The sequence below is a fragment of the Fistularia commersonii genome, chromosome 11, assembly GCF_037954325.1.
Source record: "Fistularia commersonii isolate RoL2024-O1a breed Wild chromosome 11, RoL_Fcom_v1.0, whole genome shotgun sequence".
NCBI classification, from domain to species: domain Eukaryota; kingdom Metazoa; phylum Chordata; class Actinopteri; order Syngnathiformes; family Fistulariidae; genus Fistularia; species Fistularia commersonii.
In genome coordinates, this window is record NC_141294.1 from 12,074,678 (window position 1) to 12,101,171 (window position 26,494).

General features: G+C 40.8%; 1 protein-coding gene and 1 non-coding gene across 2 annotated transcripts; both read left to right on the forward strand.

Annotated features, from left to right (window-relative positions):
* The first annotated feature begins 9,378 nt into the window (after positions 1–9,378).
* Positions 9,379–25,695, forward strand: kpnb1 (karyopherin (importin) beta 1). Its single transcript, XM_086154968.1, has 22 exons — positions 9,379–9,711; positions 10,927–10,985; positions 13,238–13,420; positions 13,540–13,740; positions 14,576–14,728; positions 14,926–14,985; positions 15,307–15,396; positions 15,632–15,742; positions 15,824–15,925; positions 16,438–16,662; positions 18,414–18,605; positions 19,112–19,242; positions 19,534–19,681; positions 19,937–20,008; positions 20,084–20,228; positions 20,375–20,457; positions 20,625–20,732; positions 21,381–21,524; positions 22,293–22,398; positions 23,166–23,280; positions 23,565–23,726; positions 24,495–25,695. Coding segments are annotated over exons 1-22 (2,631 nt in total). The 5' UTR covers positions 9,379–9,671; the 3' UTR covers positions 24,496–25,695.
* LOC147229494 (small nucleolar RNA SNORA79) lies at positions 22,909–23,045 on the forward strand. The gene has a single exon (XR_015106872.1). It is a non-coding gene; the product is annotated as a small nucleolar RNA SNORA79 (small nucleolar RNA).
* Positions 25,696–26,494: the final 799 nt, after the last annotated feature.

The following is a 26,494-nucleotide window of genomic DNA, read 5'->3' on the forward strand; positions in this document are numbered from 1 at the left end:
TTCACATTGAAAGACTTTAGATGAATGCCAAGCTTATAAATCCATAGCCATATAAATCACATTTATATGGCTATGGATTTATTTAACTTATAGATCTCACTTAGATTGAAAACCTTACAGGACTGGCCAAGATAGGTAGCAATATGCCTGAATCCATGAGAACAATCTCAGGAAATAATTGCTATTAACATTTTCCATGTTTAATGTATGCATTTTTAGCATGAATTTATATGGTGTTGAAATATTTTATGATTTAAAAAAAAGGCATAGAAAATTATTTTTCATTTAAGAGCACAAAGAGAGAATAAAATCTTTTCGGATAGAAGTTAGGGAATCTGCCAGTGAAATTTTGAGCTATAAGCGGTGACAGTTTTGCAACAACTCCGTGAGACTACCTGCTTGTGGTTAACTGGGACCAAATGTTGCAACTTGTTGACTTAATATATAACCATCACCCTTAATATCTCATCATTATTATTTTAAAATTTTGAGAAAGCTTACTCTTGTGACAGTAGAACATGTTTATTTGTGTTGTAGCATTCACATCTGAGTAGCTGAAATTCACACTGAACATTCCATGCAAACTATTTTTATGTGGAAAAATTACATGAGTATAAGCACCTTTTCCCTTTTAATATCATGCGGTAGATAAAAAAAAAAAGATTATGATATGTGTCATGTAAATACTTAGTAAAGGTGGGGCTAAAGAAGGTACATGCAAGCTTTTTAAATGGATAGTATTTAAATGTATGAATTACCCAGGCGTGTGAATGACGGAGTGAATGGTTGTTTGTCTCTATGTGTAGCCCCAGCATCTCAGACAGCGAGATAGGCGGTATAGCTAATGAATGCATTTAATGTATGATTTTCCTTGTTAAAAACTTTGAGCTATTTATTATCTAATCGAACTTGAGGGCCAGATGTGTTCACATGTGGATTTGGCGCACTCACATTCTTCTGACATGGTCGAACCTCTTTAGTTTGTGTGTCTTTCTTCAGACCGAGAGCTACTCCAATTTTGCCTTAAATTCAAGCCTAAGTGTGAGCAAATTAGATTGCTGTTTATTAATTATTTTTTTTAAATCATAAAAACAATATATGTTAATTATGTCTTTGCACTAATACTGCTGCAAGTCATCGTATACTTATTGGTCGCAATCTTTTTCCACAAACGCTCAGAGGTGAAAAGAAGTAGCTTGCAGTTATATTAACCACAGATTTTGCTGCAGTTTCAGCCTTGGTTCTGACTAATCCGGCTCTGGCAGGTGTGCTCTTATCGAGGACCTCAGCTGTCCACACTGTCTGATAGCCTCCAAGCATTATGAAGTGCCTTGAGTAATTGTTTTCAATATCAAAATACAGACTCTGGTCTGTAGGTCTGAATTACAGGTTAATATTTGTTTGTTTGTTGGTTTGTTTGTTTGTTTGTTATTTTCCTATACAAGCGTATTGTACAAGAATAATGTTGAGTCTGTCATTGTCAACTAGACAGAGGTTGTCTACTGCCTGGTCATACTCCAGATCATATATACAGATAATGTTTTTTATAGTGTGGCATAGCATGGTCATCACCACCTGACAGAATCCTTCTATTTTCCACATTGTCATCAAAATGTTCAACTACTCTCCTAATCTTACACAGTAATTCAAATAATAATAAAGGTTCTCAACAGCCCAGTGTCAATGACAAACCAGTGTCATCCAATAATTGCATATTGTGTTAGTTAATTCCATTAGAATCCATTCTTGTTCTTCATACAGATATGCATTTTATCAAGCCCATAGCATGTGTGCATGTGCATGTGGCCAGGGCTTCAGAATAACACTCAGAATGGAGGACAGAAAAACGGGATGTTGGAACAACATATTTGTCAATCATGCCCCCATTAAAATCAACCACTGACTAAAACTCAGATGTGAAGTCTGTGTTCTGTTTAAAGTAGTTTATTGTAAGAGTGTTGCTCTTCTTCATCAACTTTTTGCTTGTGTTGATCACACTTGTCTGGTCGGAATTCCCCTAATTTGATTTGAAGAGATCTGATTACCGACCAATAATCTCCTGCTCCGCTAACAGTACTTCCCTGAATGAAAGTCTGAGGACTTAAGATAAAACTTGTTATCATTTACATATAGTTATTTTCCACAAGAAGGTATCTAGCAAGATCAACATCTATACAATGATTAATTATCAGTTTTTTGAGAAAACAAATAAAGTAAATGAATGAATCCATTGACTCTCAAGACTTCCATCTGTAGAGCCGTAATCAGACATGAGGTCCATTTTCTTTTGTGGTATCAAGGTGAGTGGCTGAGTCTTTTGTATATAAGCAATGAGAGGGCACATGTATTTTTTTTTAAAACCTGTGAGGCACAATAATACTAATTACAAATGATAATGTTGATGTGGCAGCATACATACTGATTGTGAAGATAAGAAAAGCCGGACATGTATTCAAATATGGACAAACAACCTTAGGTGTGCTGTTTTATCAGCACAGTGCCATCTTCGATGGGTCAGGGAAAAACTCATCTGACGCATTCCTTTTAAAAAAAAGTTGTCACTTTTATAATGGGCCACAGTGAAAGGCACAGTTTAGTGTCATAGTATCCCCAACTTATCCTTATTATTTTGGTCCATTTGCTGTTTACATTGTAGTTGTAAGATCCTCTCTTTTCATTTCATTCGGGTCCGTGTGTACATACAGCATTTGGAGAACAAAAGCATAGCTTTATTTTCATATATTTCTCTATTTAAAAGGGTCAGTGCACGTGACTCAACACCAATATGTCAATGTCCCAATGAGCCAGCAGGCTAATTGTAAAGTGCAGTCTACACACATCATCCCCGCCCATATATACATAAAGCTGCATGTTTGGGGTTAAGAGAGACAAACCGTCTTTGGGACCAGATATCAGGTTGTCAGTAGCTTTGAAATCCAACATTATTGTCCAAATACCATTTCGGGAACAGTGTGTAACTTCATTTTACTGATCAGATTTCCATTCCACAAGCTCAACCAAGTCTATTACTGACAGTAAGTTGCTGCTGTAAGCCATGTATGGTTTCAGACTACTTGTCAGCACTTCCTCCTTTAAAGTTAATGCACCAGACACAAAGGGGATGTTGGGAATGGAGTGCTGCAGGGCCAGAAGCAGAGGATCAGTGTTTGGGTCTTTGTTAGATAAAGATGAATGATGTGTGTGGTAAATCAGTTGAAATAAACATTGCATTCATTTCAGTCTGCCAGTTAATGTAGGCACTAAATGGTCCTGAGACACTGAAAGGCTACCAACTACTGCCGGAAAAGACTTAGATTGTCGTAATACCGTTGTCGTTCCAACGTGGCACTGTTTGGGAGAGTTGCTTTGAGCCTCTCGCTGACATTCATCTGCATATGCTACAAACAACAGGCTTGAAGGAGGCTTGAATCCAAACTGATGGCTTTGTCTCATTTATTTTTTTTTGTGGAAAAAACAGGAAACCAGATTCACAAAGTTTGTAAATGGGGTGTGATAATGGACCAGATCATTGACATCGAGAGATCGTAGGGTTACCATAGCCAGAACAGACAGACGTTGGTTGGGAAGCATCGCCAAAAACAAAAAAGTAATCCAGAGCAAATTGGTGAAAATCAGAGCTGAGATCAGAAAATAAGATCAGAGCTGTGAGTCAACGTCAGTAAAACCGGGATGCTGTCCTCAACAGGAGTGTCATATTGGATGATAAATGCAAGACATATTCAGATTCCCTCAAGCAAGGCTTACTTTCTTCATCAGAGCCACGCACAATAAATACCCTTCCAGGGCGAAAGCATGAATATGCTGCACCTCGTCAGGGAACCCATTAAAAGTTAGTAATCACCATCATTCTTTATTATGCTGCATTCAAGTTTGTGGTGGGGCTGGAGCCAATCCCAGTCTGCTGAGAGGTATTGCAGATCTGGAACTAGATGTTAGTCAATCACAGGGCCACATACAGGGAGGGCAATGTAGTCTTCAATTCAATTTGAACTGCGGAAGGAAACTGGGGAACCTGGAGAGAACCCACAAAGGCCCCTTTAGGAATCAAGCCAGGATGTTATTGCTGTGAGGGGGCAGTGCTAGCCATTGTGCCAGTATGCTGCCCAGTGATCATTATAATCAGTCAGATCTTCTTTTCATCTGACTCACAGGATGTTTGTGAGAAAAGGAGATTTCATTGATACAGATTATGGCACGAAATTAGGATAAGTAATCGCATTTGAAAACAAATCCAGCCTCAGGGCAGCACTAGCCTGTATCTCCCCAAGCCTGCCTTGGGGGGACATGGAGCAGTGTCTCCCGGGGCCGGTCCCAAGCCCTGATAAATGCAGAGGGTTGTGTCAGGAAGAGCATACAGCGTAAAACTTTTGCCAAAACCAAACATGCGAGTCAACCATAACCATATTATACCAGATCGGTTGTGGACCGGGTTAATAACGACCGCCATTGGTACTGATGACCTACAGGGTACTAATGGAAATTGGGCTACTGTGGGTTGACAAACAAGAACAAGAAGAAGAGGAGTGCGTGTTCGGAAGCAGAGAGAGAGGAGGAAAGGAAAGAGCCCGGGACTGAGAGTAGGGACTTTGAATATCGGGACTATGACAGGAAAAGGTAGAGAGTTGGTCGACATGATGCAGAGAAGGAAGGTGGATATACTGTGTGTCCAGGAGACCAGGCGGAAAGGTAGTAAGGCTAGAAGCTTAGAAGCAGGCTTTAAGTTGTACTATTATGGTACTGACAAGAAGAGAAATGGAGTAGGAGTTATCTTGAAGGAGGAGTTTGTTAGGAATGTCCTAGAGGTCAAAAGAATGACAGATAGAGTTATGAGTCTGAAACTGGAAATTGAAGGTGTGATGCTCAATGTTGTTAGTGGCTATGCCCCACATGTGGGATGTGAATTTGAAGAGGAGAAGTTCTGGAATAAGTTAGATGAAGTGATGCAGAACATTCCCAGAAATGAGAGAGCAGTAATTGGTGCAGACTTCAATGGACATGTTGGTGAAGGCAGTAGAGGGGATGAAGAAATGATGGGCAGATTTGGTATCCAGGATAGGAATGCAGAGGACAGATGGTGGTAGATTTTGCAAAAAGGATGGAAATGGCTGTAGTGAACACCTTTTTTCAGAAAAACAGGCACATAGGGTAACTTATAAGAGCGGAGGTAGGAGCACGCAGGTAGACTACATCTTGTATAGACGAGGTAACCTGAAAGAGATCAGTGACTGCAAAGTTGTTGTAGGTGAGAGTGTAGCCAGACAGCATAGGATGGTGGTTTGTAGGATGACTCTGGTGACAAGGAAGATGAAGAAGACAAAGGCAGAGCAGAGGACAAAGTGGTGGAAGCTGAAAAGGGAGGAGTGTTGTATGGTTTTCAGGGAGGAGTTGAGAAAGGGTCTGGGTGGTCAGGGTGAGCTTCCAGATGATTGGACAACAACAGCTAGTGTTATCAGGGAGACAGGTAGAAGAGTACTTGGTGTGTCATCTGGAAGGAAAGTAGATATGGAGACTTGGTGGTGGAATGAGGAAGTGCAGGAGTATATACAGAGAAAGCGGTTAGCAAAGAAGTGGGATACTGAGAGGACTGAAGAAAACAGACAGGAGTTCAGGGAGATGCGGCGAAAGGTAAAGATAGAGGTAGCAAAGGCAAAACAAAGGGCGTACGATGACTAGTATGCTCGGTTGGATAGTAAGGAAGGTGAGAATGATCTATACAGGTTGGCGAAACAGAGAGATAAAGATGGAAAGGATGTACAACAGGTCCGGGTGATTAAGGATAGAGAGGGAAATGTATTGACAGATGCTAGAAGAGTGATGGGAAGATGGAAAGAGTACTTTGAAGAGCTGATGAATGTGGAAAATGAAAGAGATACAAGAATAGGAGAGGTGACTATTGTAGACCACAAAGTAGCACAAATTAGTAAAAGTGAAGTGAGGAAGGCATTGAAGAGGATGAAGAGTGGAAAAGCAGTTGGTCCTGATGATGTACCTGTGGAGGTTTGGAAGTGTCTATGAGAGGCAGCGGTAGATTTTCTGACTAGATTATTCAACAGGATCTTAGAGAGTGAGAAGATGCCTGAAGAATGGAGACAAAGTGTGATGGTGCCTATTTTTAAGAATAAAGGGGATTTGCAGAATTGTGGCAACTATAGAGGGATAAAGTTGATGAGCCATACAATGAAGTTGTGGGAAAGAGTAGTGGAAACTCAACAGAGCAGAAGTCAGCATTTGTGAACAGCAGTATGGCTTCATGCCTAGGAAGAGTACTACAGATGCAGGATTTGCGTTGAGAATGCTAATAGAGAAGTACAGAGAAGGCCAGAGAGAGCTGCATTGTGTTTTTGTAGACCTAGAAAAAGTATATGACAAGGTGCCAAGAGAGGAGCACTGGTATTGTATGAGGAAGTCTGGAGTGGCAGAGAAGTTTGTTAAACTGGTGCAGGACATGTATGCTAGCTGTGAGACATTGGTACGGTGTGCTGTAGGGGTAACAGAGAAGTTCAAGGTGGAGGTGGGACTCCATTAGGGATCAGCTCTGAGCCCCTTCTTGTTCGCAATGGTGATGGACAGACTGACAGATGAGGTTAGACAAGAATCCCCATGGACCATGATGTTTGCAGATGACATTGTGATCTGTAGTGAGAGCAGAAAACAGGTAGAGGAAAATCTAGAGAGGTAGAGGTATGCTCTGGAAAGGAGAGGAATGAAAGTTAATCGCAGCAAGACAGAATATATGTGTGTGAATGAGAGGAACTTGGGTGGAACGGTGAGGCTACAGGGAGTGGTAATCAAGAAGCTGGGGGATTTCAGGTACTTGGGGTCAACAGTCCAGAGCAACGGAGAGTGTGGAAAAGAGGTGAAGAGACGGGTCCAAGCAGGTTGGAATGGGTGGAGAAAAATGTCAGGGGTACTATGTGATTGAAGACTATCGGCCAGAATGAAAGGAAAGGTGTACAAGACAGTGGTGAGACCAGCAATGCTGTATGGCCTAGAAACTGTTACAATGACCAAAAGACAGCAGGCAGAACTAGAGGTTGCAGAGATGAAGATGTTGAGGTTCTCTTTGGGAGTGACCAGGATGGATAGGATCAGGAATGAGTCTATCAGAGGAACAGCACACGTTAGATGTTTTGGAGAGCAGGTCAGAGAAGCCAGACTGAGATGGTTTGGTCATGTACAGAGGAGGGATAGAGAATATATTGGTAGACGGATGCTTGAATTGGAGCTGCCAGGCAAGAGGTCTCAAGGAAGACCAAAGAGAAGATTTATGGATGTAGTGAGGGATGATATGAAGGTAGTTGGTGTGAAAGAGGAGGATACGGAGAATAGGGTTAGATGGAGAAAGTTGGTTCGCTGTGGCGACCCCTGAAGAGAAAAGCCGAAAGAAGAAGAAGAAGAAGAAGAAGAAGAAGACAATACATGCGTGGAATAAATCGGATGTATGAATTCTCTCAACGGGGCAGATTCACGCTAAGGAGTGTCGTCACCCCGACTCTTTCAAACAAAAAGCGCGCGGATTTTTCACTTCCTGAATCATCACGCGTGCGTGCGCGCACCAGACTGGTGTGAGTGTGGGCGGGATACGCGCTGAGGAGGAGCGTCATGCTGCCTTCAGGTCTCCCATGGAAAACTGACAGTTTGGTTGCTTATCTTCCTGGACGGGTCCTTTCCATCCCCGAGAGACTGTCGAGCACTCAGCATATTAGTAAAATACAGAAAATGCTCAGTTCTACTGCTACCAAATACAGCGTGCTATGTAAAGGATAATATGTGCAAGAATATTTAGCAATTTAAAATCTCATTTTAAAAACAAGCACATCTAATCTTGTCACAGCAAATTGATTTGATAATTTAGGGCAAATTATGATAAGTGTTTCAACTCTCTTCCGAATGAAATTCAGCACATTCAAAGTACAAACTACCCATTAAAAGATTATGCAGATTATGTGCAAATAATCATGGAAAAAATAATGGATAATTTTAAGAAGCCTTTATGACAAAGAAATTTGGTGGTGATTATCTGTAAATGACCTAAAAGTCAGCAAGAGGTGATATTACAAATTAATAACTATCAAAAAGGAAAGGAAAAAAAACAAACCCTAACTACAGCCCCAGTCTTTATCTGTCTTGATGTCAATTTTATCTATATTGATGTTCACCTTGTGTAGTGTATAGTGGCTTACACTCTAAGACTTAAGACTAAAGATTTGTTAAGACTTGAGTGAAATGATCAGCTCAGACCGGCTTACATTTTAAGACTATTTTTTTGTGTCCAAAGTTTTAGCACAGTCTTGGTGTATCCTTAGACCTAAGACTGTGGGTCTCACATCTACAGACAGAAAGATTTTGAAAAGACTTGGGAAAACTACGATAAGATTCTTTCAGCATTTTTTTGCCACTGTGCAATGTTTTCACTGGGTATTTCCAGAGCCTCTGCTATTTCAATCCAATAATCAGAATCAGATTCAGAGAAACGTTGTTCCAGAGGGGCAATTAGAGAACACAAGGGGTAACATGGCAACCTAGAACAGATGAACGTCCATATAAAATGAATGTGATTTTTTTAAATAAACGTAAATTAAAATCAAAATAAAAAGATGGAACTCCAACAATAACAAGTTGCTTTAAATAACTGTTATTATTATCACTTTTCCTTCTCCACTCAGTCATGATATGTTGGATAGTTTGCATCGTACAAGCTTGGCTCTTCTGCCTCCAGCTCCACCATTCACTCCTCTCTCTTGAAGCTCCATACTGATCGGGGTGTCAATTGCCATTCCTGTCCATCCGTACCGAAAACAAATCCCGGTGCTGCCACCAATATCGTCTGCCTGTGCCAGGTAAAGAGTGAGAGTTCATGCTCCACCAAGACAGATTTTCATTTCTACCTCACTTGATTCTGTGCATAGCGATGATGGTCACATCCCTTTGGCACTTTGTGCTGAGTGCTGTGTCGCATTATTCATGGTCTTTTCTGGTGTTATGAGATTTATTATGTCCTTATGTGATGTGGACAGTTTACATAGAGCCAAGTTTACTTTTGAACTACTTATTACAACTGAAACTCTTATTTAATGACGTGGCCTGCGTTCCCATGATGTGAGTGCAGTTTGTATCTTACTAGAATCTACTGCTTGATGTTGATTGGGGCATAGTTGTTTGATTTTGCTTGATTATTTCTGACACACCAGGTCTCGACTGTATTTTTCATAGTTTGCTTAGAAACTAAGCATCTCAGTTGAAGCGCTGAGAAAATTGCTCACTGACCTTTTCGTGATAGCTTAAATGGTCGACAGCACCTGAAGGCAGCACACCGCCTTCCCAGTGCGTGATATCCTTCCGCGGGAGAGAGCGAGCGGCCCTTTCCCTCCCGACAACACAGAATGCGAACGGGCGGTGGCGAAGCTGCGAAACGTTACGACGCGCCACGACCGTTAACATTTCCCGCACCATCCAAGTAGAAACACCAAGCGAGCACCGGGGATCCTTCGTCTTTTTACTGTCTGGGTCCTTCCCGCTGAAGCCGCCCCGTGGCTGCCAAGGACTGAGTGGAAGAAATCTAATCCGCCGAAGCGCTGCGCGGCAATCGAAACTCTCAGCTAGAAACCGAGTGACAAGAAAGAGCGAGCGGTTGCCGGTGGACGGACGGAATGGAGCTCATCACAATCCTCGAGAAAACTGTCTCTCCAGGTGACTTTATTCTCGCGTTTTTCTCCCACAACACACCATAAGCTTGAGGTATTTTCAAGGAGTATTCGCTGTCCGCGCAACGTAGCGGCCGACAGCTCCGATGAGCCGGTGAAAGTTTGAAGGAAGGAGCCTCGTAAGCGCGAAGCTAGCTCCAATACTGTCATGCTAATGCTAATGATACGGCCTGATTCATCGCAGATACCGCTGGTGACTCCGCAGTCTGTCAGTCGTGTTCTCGTGTCGAGGCCGTTTCTTTTTGCTGCCAGCTGGTCGGAGAGGCACCACCCAATCCCGTACACAGTGTTCACCTCGCGCTAGTTCTCTGAAGGTTCACCTGATTCCAGTCTTCAGTCAAGAATCGGCGACCCTGCCCATGCCTGTTAGCTGTCTGCTAGCTTGGTAACCTGCATCATTCATGTCCATAGTGTCGGCCGCCTCCCGCACGCCCGCACTTGCTAACGGCACTTTTAAGTCACTAAAATGACTGAAAAGCACCGCTGTCGTTTTAACAAGTTATTTTTGGATCTTGTATTCCTACTTAACATTCTTTTGACTGTTTTTTCGATTGTCAAATAAACTTTATTGCCGTCCCTGTCCCGGCTTGATAGCACGCTAACGTGGCTATTCGACGCTCCGCATGTGCGAGCCTGTGAGCAATGTGTCTGTTGGACGGTGCGAATCGGTGGCCAAAGTCAATCGATTATGGATATTGATCAATATTGCAGTCGCAGTGGTTTCTAACACCTTTAATCCAAGTTTTGATACCCAAACCGGCGCTTTGTGGGGAAATCCGGTGTTAGCTCGCTTGCTGTAGCTGCTACACAGGGGCAATCCAAGCAACCATTGGGGCCAGGCCATCAAGCCTGACAGCCAACCACGACCGTATCAAGCAATACTCCACAGATCTCACCCTTGAGCTTACATTGTGTACCAGTTCGTTTTATTTTTTGCTATTTCTAATGTATTGTCCGCTGTCTTTTGGCGCATACGTTCAGTGTTACAAGGAGATCAAATTGTTTTTCCAAGTTGCACAAGATTTTAGTGGTTAAGTTGATACATTGGAATAGAAAATTTTGTAATGTAAATATTCAATAGCTATTTTATTGTGTTGAAATTGCTCAAACTTGATTTCCCTCCGTTCTGTAGTCAACCCGTGTAGCTGCTAGCCAGTGCTAATAAGCTAACACTTTGAATGATCTCCCTCCCCCTCGCCAGATCGGAATGAACTGGAAGCAGCACAGAAGTTTCTGGAGCAGGCAGCCATCGAGAACCTGGTGAGTGTCTTGCTTGCATTGACTTAACATGTTGAAAAGGCTACCGTGAGGCTGCAGGATGAAGCGACAATAGATCTGCTCCCACAGAAAGTCGTGCAGTGGTGGTTTAGCAGGAGAGGAGCCACCCCTATCAGAATATATTCTCTGCCGGTTAGCATTTCATAAACCCACTGAGCCAGGTGTGGATGCAGACCAGGGAAGAGGATGAAAGTCTTGTTTTTGTCACAGTAATAAAACAGATCATACTAGCTTTAACTGAATACTCAATTATCATACCTAATAATACCAGATTTGTTTGTGGTCATCAAAGTTCACCTACTACTGCTTTGGGGTATTCGAATACCTTGAGTTGAGGAAACAGAATATCACAAGGTCTTGTTTTTGTCTCACCCAGACAGAATATCTCCCAGGCCAGCTGTATTTCCTCTTTAATGCCAATATATGACTGTTATTCAATTGGACATTATTTTAACATCTTTAAGCTGATTCATGAGTTCAGTTTTATGCCTAGTATGTTTTTAATGTATTCTCCAGACACAGCTGGGGCTCTGATGCCAATATAGGACTTCTTTTTAATGTTTGTGATACAAGTTTCTGTTGTACTGCAATCTGTAATTACATACCTGCTGCATACGGTCAGCCAGGTTCAATAAATGTAAGATATTGCTTTCAAAAAAATTTCAGCAGACTTGATCACCAGAAAGCAAAAGATATTGTGGTAAAAGTGTCTACATATCACACAGGAAACAACTCAGTTACAAGTTGACAGCCACAGTTGGATCAGAGGTTTTGCATAATTTCCTATCTCTGAATGTTAGCATTCTACTTCCTGTGAAAAGTGTTTTCGAGATGATTTTCTTAACAGATAAGCTTCTGAAGTTCTCAACCCATAACAATTGGTTTCATGGGGAATATCTGATGCTGATCTAGCAACCTGGGTGTGACATCAGAAGTCTTCTTGGTGGTGGAGGTGGTACCTCAGTTACGAACAGACTACTTGCTGAATAAATCTGTTTTCAAATAAAGGTATGAGAGAACTCTACATTTGTGGATCAGTCATGCCAAATAAAAACTGACTTTGAAGGATCCAATTTCTGTTTTATCCCATTTTGGTGCCTGTTACGTCATTAAATTCCCCACACCTGATTAATCTTTGTGATTGCCTCTGCTGGTCACTTTTATACCACTCAGATGAACCATGTTGAATTGCTCGTAGAAGCCTGATGTCAGACAGCAAGTATTGATCTTGTGGTACCTGTTGTCAAACATGAGTTTTTTTGTTTTGTTTTGTTTTTTTTTCTAAGGATGGAATGCTATGTTAATCAAAGATTATCCTGCAACACTACAGAACCTTTGGGGGGAAGGGGGGTTCGTAAGCAGACCAGACTAATGACAAAAATTTCAAGTAGGCCTACTCTGAAATGGAGGAATTGGCAATCCATCTGTATGGCTTCCAGACATCTTATCACAAGGTTCCCAGAAATTATCTCATTCAGCTTCATCCACTGTTAAGTACCAGAGGTGCAATTGTTCTTTTCAGAGATGTAAGCCGCAGCAGTTGAAAAATACTGATCTTGGTATTTTACAAATAAAGTTCTCATTTGAACTAGGTTATTTTTAGTGCTTCAATAATTCCTGAAATTAACATCTTTCAATATCCGTCTCAAATTCCACTGCACTCATTACCTGCTGTAATTTATTTTATTTTATTTTATTTTATTTTTTAATTTTTAATTATTTATTTATTTATTTTATTATTATTATTTTTTTGACTGTAGGTTGAAATAACAGGCAGTCCAGCTTGTGGTTGCTGTTGGTTTGTGGTTATAATGACCGTATGGTAAGGTCATTTATCACAATTTTGATGTATTTCTAGTGATTAAAGTAGTTGTTTGGTGATTTTGGTGCTGTGGAACAATATCACTGGGGCCTTGAAAAAAAAATAGCAGGCACAACTGCCATGGCAGTTTCTTTTCTCCTGTTGTAATACTGCAATTTTGACACTGGGACAAGGGGGAAAAGACAACTTTGGCTCTTGTTTCTGACTTGGATTTGGTGCATAGGCTGTCATTAGACTGAGGGTGAAAGCAAATATCCAGCTGGAACAATAGGAAAATGATTATTGGGTGGCATTTCTAAATGTGACTATTTCCAAGAAGTATTTGTATAAGAAAAAAAAAACTTGGCAATTGTATACTACTTTGATATTGCTTTTTAATATTTCCCCTCTCATGTCACCTGTATTTTCTCAGCCAACCTTCCTGGTGGAATTGTCCAAAGTCTTGGCAAACCCAGGAAACACCCAGGTCGCCCGTGTGGCAGCCGGCCTGCAGGTGAAAAACTCACTGACTTCCAAAGACCCTGATGTCAAGACACAATACCAGCAGAGATGGCTGGCCATCGACGCAAACGCTCGCTGTGAGATAAAAAACTATGTAAGGCCCCACCCCTGTATTTGTGTGAAAATTTCTGTTCAGTTTGGATGTATGAAATTGCCCCACAACTGTAGGTTTATCCAGCTGATGTGGGTGTGCCATATGTGTTTGTCCTGCAGGTCTTACAAACTCTTGGCACAGAGACATACCGGCCCAGCTCAGCCTCCCAGTGTGTCGCTGGCATTGCTTGTGCTGAGATCCCAGTCAACCAGTGGCCTGAGCTCATCCCCCAGCTGGTCGCCAATGTCACCGAACCATCTAGCACAGAGCACATGAAGGAGTCCACACTGGAGGCCATTGGGTACATCTGCCAGGACATTGTGAGTCAACATTTTACCTCTGGCTTTACCCTCAGATGTCTCCAGTGGTTCCCAGAAATAACATGGACAAAATCTACCTGGCATTCCCAACCAGAGACCTGCATCAGATGTAGCCATGATCCATGTTAGCCTAGGTGCTCGCTCAGGCGAACAGCAAAGCACAGCTAGAAGAAATAGATTGATTAATCCTCCTCGAGAAGACTGAAGGGTCTGCACTGTCCCTTAGTATATACTTTTTTTTTCCTATTTGTTATAATGTTGTCATCCCTTAAGCTAAATCTGTATATGGCATTGGACTTTGAAATGTACTAAAATTCCCGAGGGTATTCCCACAGATGGAAGACCCAGGTCCTTTCATCAAAGTCTCATTAAATATTGTGAGGAAAACTGCCTGTCATTATTTTGAGGCAGATTATGTCAGTTTTTAAATCTTCACAACAGTCTCACATGGAACAATCTTTCTCCTTTCCTCCTTTCATTATGAGGTTTTCCAAAAATAACTCGATGCCATCGTCTTTTGTGATCGTCAGATGACACTGGACATAAAATACAGCTTTTGTCAAGCATAACCGTTGAAGAGCGCGAGTTACAGACCATTTTTAAATAAATTTCCTGCATCTGATAAATTAAATTGATGTGCTACTTCATAAATGAATCTGTAAATATGTAATTGCTAAATCACTGATGCATTGTAGTAAATATGGATTTTAAGAATCATGACATGAAGGTTTAACATTCTGAAATTGGGAAGAAAAAAAAGACGCATGTAGTTGCTCTGAAGGCAATAATAAGAGACCCCTTTGCAGCTGTAATTAAGAAGTTCCTTTTCATTCAGGACCCAGAGCAGTTGCAGGAGAATGCCAATCAGATCCTCACAGCCATCATCCAGGGTATGAGGAAGGAGGAGCCTAGCAACAATGTCAAATTGGCTGCCACCAATGCGCTCCTCAACTCACTGGAGTTCACCAAGGGCAACTTTGATAAAGAGGTAGGGAAGGCTTTCATAAGCTTCTTTTGACAGCTTCATGACGGCAGACCCTCTGTTCACAAACAGCCTAATACTACTGCTGTAGACATAGACAGTGAGACTTTCTCAGAGTAGTCTCAGACTGTAGCTGACTGCCATAGACCTCCACGTTCTGTGGCATCTCTGTTTCAGATGTGTAAATTGATCTGTGTTTTCAGACAGAGCGACACTTCATCATGCAGGTGGTGTGTGAAGCTACGCAGTGCCCAGATACTCGGGTGAGTCTGACAAACATACACACACCCAAAACAAGTCAGATTAGAAACCTGTTAGACTGATGTTAATGTGGCTCAGCCAGTATGATGAGGCACTTTGTGGTGTCCAAACATTTGACATGTGTAGAATGCCTCATATTCTCAGTCTTTGACATAGTTGACATAGATAATGAAAGGGGAAAATTATGCACCCAGTTATCATTAAAAATCTTGACAAACTTGCATGTATTGTGATGAACATAGGCTCCTCTAGATCACAATGCTTTGAAAGTGCTAAAATGAAGAATGATAGGGCTGTTGTATAAGTGGGGTTTGTGTTCTCAGGTGCGTGTTGCAGCTCTTCAGAACTTGGTGAAGATAATGTCTCTGTATTATCAATACATGGAGACGTACATGGGCCCGGCGCTTTTTGCGGTGAGTCCTGTACCTCTTACCTTTTGAGTAGCATGGGATTTTCAGGTATAGAAAATACCTTTTACTTTGCATTACAAATTACATCATGATCTACCACTTTTTTTTATGGTCTACTCAATGCTGTCTTAGTTTGTTGGTGATGCATAGAAACACTTCTTGTTGACACTTTGAACTTTTGGATCAGATTAATAATGGTAATTCATGCTGCCCTCCCTCTCTTCTCAACCTTCTTCAGATCACCATCGAGGCCATGAAAAGTGATATTGATGAGGTAGCATTACAGGGTATTGAGTTCTGGTCTAATGTCTGTGATGAGGAGATGGACCTGGCCATTGAGGCATCTGAGGTCAGTTGCCCCCTTTTTTGTATGGGATGTCAAACCTCTTAACATTTTGTTCTTCATTGAGAGTCTCATGTCCCTCTGCAGGCCTCGGAGCAGGGACGCCCCCCAGAGCACACCAGTAAGTTCTATGCCAAGGGGGCCCTGCAGTACTTGGTCCCAATCCTGACCCAGACCCTCACCAAACAGGTATTTGCTTGGTTACCTACGATCTGATATTTTGCAGGATATATCAGCAATGTTCCCCATTAGTTACTTTGAAGTGCAAGACTTAATTGGACCCCCCCCCCCCTTTTTTTTTTTTTTTTTTAAAACCACTAACACAACCTTCTACCTGAATTCATACAAAGAAAGAAGGCCTAAATACGATTGTCCTAATTGGAAGATAATTTCTTTTTGCAGTTTATTTCTTTGTCATTTCTAACATTTTACCAGCTACTTAGTAACTTTGTGATTATTAAGTTAGTAATTTATTTATTTTAGGCCAATATTCAGATTTTAAATTATAACATTGTTAAATTCAATTTTTTAAAGAATTTATGATTGTATTAAATCCATCCCACTTCGCTCATTTTTTTTTTTATTTATTTATTTATTTTTTTATCATTATTTTTTTATCCTTAACCTGTTTTGTTATCACAAGCTGCAGTAAAACTTGTTCACAAAGAGTCAATCATTGAATGATAGTTATTGATCTGCAGGATGAGAATGATGACGATGATGACTGGAACCCCTGCAAGGCAGCGGGTGTATGCCTGATGCTTCTGGCTACCTGCTGTGAGGATGATGTGGTTCCGCATGTCTTGCCCTTCATTAAAGAGCACATCAAAAATCCTGACTGGCGCTATCGCGATGCCTCTGTCATGGCCTTTGGGTCCATCCTGGAAGGGCCAGAGCTCAGACAGCTCAAACCACTTGTCATTCAGGTGAGCCAGAATCCACATGATGAATTTTAACCTGATTCTGCATCTTTGGTCCGACATGAAATTGCCATGGGTTAATATTGCAACATATTTACATATTTATGCCATGTTTAATTTAATTCGCCTGGTTGCTTTATGTTTCACATTCTTTTTGTTAGAGAATGTCTTCTTTTTTCATTGTAACAGGTTTTCCATAAAGGTATGAAAAAGAAAACACAATCAGATCATTTTTTTAGATTGTGTAAAGAGAACATCACATCAAAAGGCAATTTTCCAGTTCATGCTACTGTTACTTTATCTATCAGACCCTAACATGCACAAACAAGATCTGATCATCTCCCTTTTTCCTATTGATTACCACATTTCTGGTATTAAAGTATATTTGAGTGAACATATTTGGCACATAATCTGAAAAGGTATAGTTTATGAACTAGTTTATGAACTCAGTCTCAGCATTTAAACCACTTCCTTCACAATTCAAATGAGCAGACGCTGGAAATCAATGAGCTAAGATTGACAAGAGCTTTACCTGTGACCAAATTATGCTCTCTGTTCACCAGATTTATCAAGCGCTTTGAGAACATTGTCAATGGAGCTGTTGAAAACTGTTGCCAATAGAATGATATGAGTCAATCATTGGATATGTGTGGGGGGAATTGACTGAAAATCAAAACCAACACTGACAGCCTCTAATTGATTTAATCTTGCTGACGTGGTTTATTTTCACAAGTAAGCTCATGAGCTGACCCAATGGTGTTCAGTTGTCAGTCTCTCTGACTGTTCAGTTTAAGTCACAAAACTGCAGCATGGATGATAGAAAGCAGACACCATTGCAGCTTCTGGTTACAGAGCTCCCAGACACTGGGAAACAAATGACCGATATCCTGTTTAGTAAGAACACAAAATGGAAAAATTAATAATTTTATGTGAATGTATTGAAAATATCAAAATACTTTCAATTTACAACTTCTGCAGCTGGCATTCTATTGTCATAAAGTGCAATTTCATGGATCAGATAAGGGGTGAAATTGCACATTTTATCAAACGCAAATTGAATTGACCGCAACCTGGCTGACGGTAACTTATTTTCCCTTAGTAGCGAGTTGATGGTCTTCTAGTTACTTTATAGTATTCACAAGCTTCTGTGTATTATTTCTCAGTGTTGATCCCTTATAGTTATAATTGAAATGCACCTAAATGCAATGGTGGCTTACTCAACCAGAAGTACGTTATGACACTACTACACTGAAACATGTGGGATCTCCCTGATAATAGAGACAAATTCAAACATACATTACACAAATACCCTTTTTTAACTTAAGCGTCATCACGGAGAAGTTTGACATGTCCTTGCCATACTTGTGACTTTTGAAAACACCTCCTGTCAAAACACAACAGAATTCCGTAATGCAAAGAAAGTTGCCACAGTGGCTCATTCAAAGGGCATCTTCTGTGTTGACCATCTCTGTTGATCTGGTTTCATTATGAAACCAGTAAAGTCATGATGTTGACACTAATATTCCTACTGATTTCACCAGGCCCAGTGTAGGTATGGGCTACTAGAAACTTTGATTTTATCAAACCACCGCAGTGAGTTGGGTGCATTACATTATTTGATGTTATATGGAATACAGAATAGGGTTAGATGAAAAAGGTTGATTCGCTGTCCCGACCCCTGAAGGGTATGGCTGAAAGGAAAAGAAGATATGGAATAGAACTAAAACCAAATGTTTTTACACCTTGCCTCCCCCCAGGCCATGCCAACCATGATTGAGTTCATGAAGGACCCCAGCGTGGTGGTTAGGGACACTACGGCATGGACAGTGGGCAGGATCTGTGAACTGCTGCCCGAGGCCACTATTAACGAACACTACCTGACACCTCTTTTGGAATGTCTGATCGAGGGTTTAGGGGCGGAACCCCGTGTAGCCTCAAATGTTTGCTGGGTAAGTCTAATTGGATTTTTTTTCTTTTTTTAATGATTGGATGTTTTTTAACAATTTAAAGTAAAACAAAGTCAGTTGTGTTACTTGTTTGCTTCAAAATTCTTTTTTTATGTGGCAAGAATAACTGTCTTCTTGCCCAGCAGTTTCAAACCTATATTTTCCTATGTATAATTTTGTATGATCATTAGCAAAATGCTGTTCTAGAAGTAAATGAAACCACTTGATTGTTTAATAAATCTGTATACAAGTCCTTATTGAAAATTCGAAATTGCTTTTTCTGTAAATTAGGCCTGTATTAACGTTGTGATGTCTATCATGGCAAACACATAATTTGATGTAATTTATTCGGTGCCTTGATTATTCAGTCAGGCTGACTTGGTTCCCCCCCCCCCCCCTTCTCACTTTGAGTCTTTGAACAAACTATATAACCTACTTGTGTCTTAGACGATGAGCTTTTGAATTACATATTTGTCAGATCTGTTGTCTGACTTGGTTTGTCTTGTTAGGCCCTCTCCTCTCTTGCGGAGGCCGCATATGAGGCAACAGATGCTGCCGAGGATCAAGAGGAACCCAGCACCTACTGCCTATCTGCGTCCTTTGAGATCATTGTCCAGAAGCTGCTGGAGACCACAGACAGGTGAGTCACATATAACAACAGGATATTGTGTTGAATTAGTGTATGGGAGTGTTCTCTCTGGAGAAATGTTTACAGTTCTCCTAATATGTCTTACATTGGGATTCCTCATGCTGGTGCCTGATTAAAATGTTTGTATCAATGTATGCCGACAGGAAACTCATTTGAGTGACAGGTTACTCAGCCTCTTGATCATTCCGCTGATGATGCACTTATGCTGTACATCAATAAAATGAAGAGAAAAATTAAATCAAAACACCCACAGTGTCTGAATCTACACGTGCTTATGTTTAGACCGGATGGCCACCAGAACAACCTTCGCTCTGCAGCCTATGAGGCTCTGATGGAGATTGTCAAGAACAGTGCGAAAGACTGCTACCCTGCAGTGCAAAAGACTACGCTGGTAATCATGGAAAGACTGCAGCAGGTCCTGCAGATGGAGGTGAGACATGGATATCAACAACTTCAAAGCAACCAATTGCATCTAAATTGTCAAGAAAATAACATATTTAAAGTTACATTTGAATAAAAGTGATGTGAAACAATTTCTTCCATCACTAAGCAATCCCTAGATCTCCCTTCGTGGGAACCCTGGTAGTAGAAATTGAAAGGGCACACAGAGGTTTTGAAAAAGAAAGAAACTATTTCATGTGGAAACCCCTTTCCAACAGCATTTTTCTCCATTCTGTGTCCTCAGTCACACATCCAAAGCACGTCTGACAGAATCCAGTTCAACGACCTTCAATCGCTGCTATGTGCCACGTTGCAGGTGAGTCTTAGCAGAGGTATGCAATTGGGACGTTGTCATCAGGTCCCCGTCTGACCACATCCTTTGTCCTTTTAGAACGTACTCCGTAAAGTCCAGCACCAGGATGCCCTGCAGATTTCTGATGTCGTGATGACATCTCTGCTAAGGATGTTTCAGAGTACTGCTGGATCAGGGGTTGTGCAAGAGGATGCCCTTATGGCAGTCTCAACACTTGTGGAAGGTACAAGTATTTGGAAACACTGCTGACTGTCATTCTGATAAACACCTCATATTATTGTGCATTGCTCACATATGGCTTGAAAATACATCTAACATCACTGCACACTGGTGAGACAGTCTCATGGAGTTCTTCTAATTGAATTTCAGTCCTGGGCAGTGATTTCCAGAAGTATATGGATGCTTTCAAGCCTTTCCTTGGCATTGGACTGAAGAACTATGCTGAATATCAGGTATCAAAATCATACAGACTTATTTTGTGTGATCTTCAGACATCAGATTAGCCAGTTATGTCAATAGGTCTGAATTATTTGATATTCTTTTCACACGGCTCAACAAAAAAAAGTAAAAGTTTTGGTCATATTACAAAGTCTTACTTCATATGTTTGAACATGTTCAGGTTTGTCTGGCAGCAGTGGGCCTGGTGTGCGACTTGTGTCGAGCTCTTATGAACAACATCCTGCCCTACTGTGATGAGATCATGCAGCTGCTACTTGAGAATTTGGGAGTAAGTAGACTGAACCCCTGATTCCCCGCCCCATCACTTGGGTCTATGATGACATCTCATGCACCACTCTGACCATGATGTACATAAATGTCTGAGACCACCACATGAATATATTGGTGTAATTTTGTCCAGTGTCTGTTGATAGTTTTCTCTTGTAAACAAGACTTCATATTCATGCTTTGAGGATTCCAAATATTTTTTTAAATGTTCCTTAGTTTTCTGAACATTTTGGAGATTGGGCATTGCTGTAACCTAACATGTTTTTTTTTTTCATGACTAAAAATCCACATTCTTAACACGTTTTCAAGCAACTTGGTGCTTTATAATGTATTTACTGCTATTTATTCATGGATTTATTTTTTTTTTGTCTTGCTATCTTCTGTCCCCCGCCTTTCTATTTATATTTATATTCTTATTTATTTATTGATTGATTGATTGACATAACTGTTATGCTACTGAGACAAAGGAATTTCCCCTATGGGGTTCAATAAAGTTTATTTTATTTTTATGCAGATATAAGAGAATGAGGGCCACTCGTTTTGATAACCTCAATTCTTGCTGCCCTACATGTTGTTTTTTTTAATATGGGGACGATCTCTCAACATAAGATCTAATCGTAACATTTTCTCTGCTCTCACACAAATCTAGAATGAAAATGTCCACCGGTCAGTGAAGCCTCAGATTCTCTCAGCATTTGGTGACATTGCTCTTGCCATTGGGGGGGAGTTTAAGAAGTACCTGGACATTGTGCTGGACACCCTGCAGCAGGCGTCTCAGGCCCAGGTGGACAAGGTGAGGACCATTCAGAGCTTATTATTTTTACTGGTAAGACATAGTCGCCAGGATGACTGTCAGGATCAATTTAGAGGAATCACCTAACAATGACGTTTTATGTCAATTTGATCAAACTGTCTACCACCTCAGCTGTAATTTGCATGTATGAATTCTAAATGTCATCATGATGATAGCAGATGACAACTACAAGCCCACAGACAAACACGACCTTTTTCTGTTTCTGAAAGGCATTTGTGGAAAAGTTGCTAGAAAGTTTATCCACATATTAAGGATGAATTTAGATTGATTTGATAAAGTATTATACACCCTGGTGATTAACTGTGTATGGTCTGTGATGATAAAATCATGCACCACGCTGACCATGATGTCAAACCAACCATCTTTATCTGAGACCTTTGACAAAAGCTACTTTTCAGTTTTTCACCTGTATTTAGTGTTGGTTCAGTAAGTGCTGTTTTAACACTTAGTATTTTGTGAACTGTTTTGATATGAAGTCTCTTTGTCATCTCCCTCATACTTTACCAAGACTAAAAAATTATTTCATGATGACTCCTTTTGCTATTTGTCAGCTATTTTTGAAAAACCAGTGTCTCGAAGAATAGTTAGCAGCTGGTGAATATCACATATAACGGGTTAAAAAAAATCATAACTAGATGTTTCAAGGATAGAATTTTGTTTGTTTCAACGAAGTGTGTGTGTGTGTGTGTGTGCGTGTGCGTGTGTGCGTGCGTGCATGCATGTGTGTGCCCACATGCATTCAAACAGACCGATTATGATATGGTGGACTACCTAAATGAGCTGAGAGAGGGCTGTCTTGAGGCATACACCGGCATCATCCAGGGCCTGAAGGGCGATCAGGAGAATGTCCACCGTAAGACACCAGCGACATCACATAGACGATCATGAGGCCTTTCACAAAACACCTTGCATAACCTTTTGCTACCTACTTCCACTTTGTTACCTCGATCACAAAGAGGGCCCGCTATATTAATGGCCATCTTAAAATGACCAGATCACTTGTTGACCATTTGCAACACTTTGTCATTAATATGGAACATACTTCATGCGATTTCTAAAAAAAGCATAAACAAACGGTTTTGGTATTACACTGAGTATATGAAACAGCCCTAATACAAAGATTGTGTGCTCATATACGAAAAGTTAGCTCACTTGTTGGAGTTAGTTTTACTTTATTTGATGTATTTCAATAATATACTGTATCTGTATATATATATTCATAAGCACACACATACACACAGTTTATGACTGAAAGGAGCTTTACCCTGCATGGCGTCTGTATTCAAGCAGAGTGGCTGTTGGGTGGGGTTCTGTTTCACAATGGTACTATCGCTGGATAGAATACATGTACACACTTGTCAGGCGACGTCAGTTCCACTTCCTGTCTGAAGTCAAGCTGGAAGTTTTTGTGACGTTGCAGAGAAATTTGGGTCTTTTCACCCAGAAAGCTGCTAGCTACGGCTAAAATCCGGCTTCCTGGTTTTGCGGGACCCAACAAATCATGTACAACGAAACACGTGAACAATAAACAGAAAGTACATGGATAAATTAATGAATACTACTTTGCATATTTTTTTGTTCCTTCTCTTACCCGTCTTCCCATTTTATTTATCTTCTCAGCCGATGTCATGTTGGTACAACCTCGAGTGGAGTTCATCCTTTCCTTTATCCATCACATAGCAGAAGATGAAGATCACTCTGATGGTGTAGTGGCTAATGCTGCCGGCCTCATTGGGTATGGACTTTTGTACTTTGGAAGGGTCAAATTGGAGGGTCAAGCCAGGGAGACTGTTTCTGGAATGTCAACATTCCTGAAATGTTTTAGTGCTCTATCTGCTGAAATGCCATTATTAATTTACATATTTATTAGTAAAATGCTGAATACCAGAAAGCTGACATATAAGTATAATTCAATGTTCCGATGGTTTTAGTTACTATACTGTAATATAAACTGTCAATTGAACACCTTTCAAAAGTAAAAATTACTTCAAGCTGTTTTTTGTATGTTTGTCTGGACAGTGACCTGTGTGCAGCCTTTGGTAAAGACGTAATGAAGCTGGTGGAGGTTCGTCCGCTCATCAATGACCTGTTGACAGAGGGACGACGTTCAAAAACCAACAGGACCAAGACGCTTGCGAACTGGGCAACCAAGGAGTTGCGCAAGCTGAAGAGCCAGGCCTGGTCAGATACAGTCACACCCAGACATAAACATATCTATTGATCCAGCTTTGTGGGGATTGTTGTCAGGATTCCCATGACTTGTAGAAAACCTTTTTTCCCCAATTTCCATCCATTTGGTAGTGACATAAATTACCAAACCATCCTCATATTTTACCCCAACTCCTGGAAAGTTGTCCTTTGCAGATTAACAATTTTTCATACTTTTAATTAAAATGCTGAATGTATGCCCTTTGAAATAATATCTATCTATAATCCTAAAGATAAAAAACACCTCCTCAAGCTTAGAGCAGGAGTGTTAAACCCACCATCATCAACATTATTGTTACCCTCATTGAGCAGCTAGTAAGGAGGAGATACAAGATCTTACCATTTTACTATTTTGCTACTTTGTTCATTAACAAACACTGAAAGAACTGTAGATGTATACTACAGACATTATGCACTATTGTAATACCCCTTTATTAATTAAGGACACTGAAAAACATGTGTTTTCCTCCACTTATTGAATCCTTTAAATGATTTTGTGTGCTCTTATTGGGCTGCATGAAATGAAGTGCCATGTTGAAATTGACCTGTTTTGACACCTGATCTAGAGAAGCCTTTTACTGTCTTTCAAACTAGTTAGATTGCAAGTTGGATGTTGGGAAATTGTTTGAAAGGGTCTATGCAGAGGTACCGTAGATGAGGTGGCCAGGAAAAGCGATGTCATGACATGTCTGAATTTATGGATCTTGCATCCTGCTGACTGTCTCTTGTTCTGTGGCACAGACATGTGGCTGTGACTCCAGAGCGAAATGTGTGATGGACGTCTGGACGTTGAGGACAAACGTCTTCTGCGCGGTGACGCGTCGCTGGACGGCGACTGACGTGAATGAGATGAGTGTCTGTGTGTGAGAGAGATGACATCACCACCTTCAGATCTAGCAGGCCCCCCCTGACAGCCTGCGGACCAGACTGACTCCCCCACCCTCCAGCTCCACGTACTCCCACAATCCACCTCTCTTGCTGAAGCCGAGCTCTCCGACAACATAATGACGTCACTGACCCACTGCCCTTTGTGGGGGGATAAAACAAGACGAGAAAATAAGACTTGTGGAATCAAAGATTGAAGACTTTTTGTTGCTCTTACATTTCTTCCTCCAAGCACTCTGTGGTCGCAGACTTGACAATGAAATGACGCCGGAGATGGAACGGGATACGGCCGCCCGTCCTGTCGCAACCAACAACTCCAGCACTAAATTTTTTTCCACAACAAACCACCGACGGACGCAAAACACTTGAGGAAACCTCAAAGAAGCCAGTGCCAAACGGAACAGAGCCGCTGGCGTTCGGTCGGATATGGCCACTGCACCTGGTTTGGGAAAAGGGTCACTCAGCGTTTTTCTTGTTTAATAAGAGAATTGAAGACGTTTGTAAAAGGTTCTATTTTTCCATTTGCTATGAAATAAAAAGTTGTAAAACATCCCCCACGCAGTTTCTCATCTGTTGGACTCCTGGACTCACCTCTTGGACTCTGAAGCTGAACTTTGACCCTTAGGTTTGATGGCTACAACCCATTGATGGTTTGTTTACTCAACGCCACAAAGAACCACAGTTTTGTTTTTTTTTTTGTTTGTTTTTTTTTGTTTTTTGTTTTTTTTTTTGTATTGTTTCTTGACTCACCACTTTGCTTGTCAGGTCACTCCTTACCGAGTGGGGTAGAGCTGATCTGATGGTAACTAGGAATTTGGGAGCAGCTCAGTGGAACCTTGGCCGCAGAGTCTGTACCTGTCTCATTTCCTTTGCCCTTGACCTTGTAGAGGAAGTGAGATGAGTGCAGCCTTCAGGGGCTTTTATCATGAAGGGGCCCGGCAGCTGAAGGGAGAAACTACTTCCTGTGTTGACATGAAATACAGATTGTTGTGAATCATTTACAGCCAACTGCTTTTTATTTCTTAAACTTTAGTCAACTAATAAAGTCTATATTGTACTGACGGTGCTGCGGCTGCTTTATTTCCCCCCCTCTCACACGCCTTAAGCCCAGACAACACTGACAGATTTTGTGCTCTTTAAAAACTTCAGCACTTGTTTACTCTATTTCCAACGGGGCTTGTTGTGACAATTAACTGATATTATGTATGGCTATGGCTGTAACACAAAATCACTGCCTTCAAGTGGTCTGTGTCTGCTGTGAAATGTAAATTTGTTTATGTTCTGACTACTCATACTCAATCTGAATGCATCATGTGAAACATTGTAGTCCTGTAAATGTGCCATTTCGAATTTTAAAAGAATATGGGCGCAGATACACTTTGATCGCTTAAATGTTTTAACAAATATTTCAGAGGCTTTTCACACATTGAAAGCACATTAAAAAAAATCAGTATGTGAAAGCCCCATTTGAGGGTCACATGCCTTTCAGTGCAAAGTAGATATTTCATTTTTCAGTCTTGTCTTTGAAAGGCAGTTTAACAGCAGAAATTACTAAACACTTGGGTCATATATTCAACTAATAATAGGTCATCTTTGACTCCTGTGTAAAAAGTTTGATTTTTAATGAGTTCTGATTTCATAATACTCGATGTTTTGATAGCACTAATGAAGATTTAATAAGAAACGGGTCACATATATTGGTGATGTCGCATGAAACTTTGTACAAAAATATTTCTTAATTTTAGACACAGAGAACACTTCATTTGATGTGTCTTATGATTGAAAATGATATTCCTGTTATTGTGGAAAAAATACCCTCATGACTTAAAAACTAAACTCTCCAACTGTAAATTTTG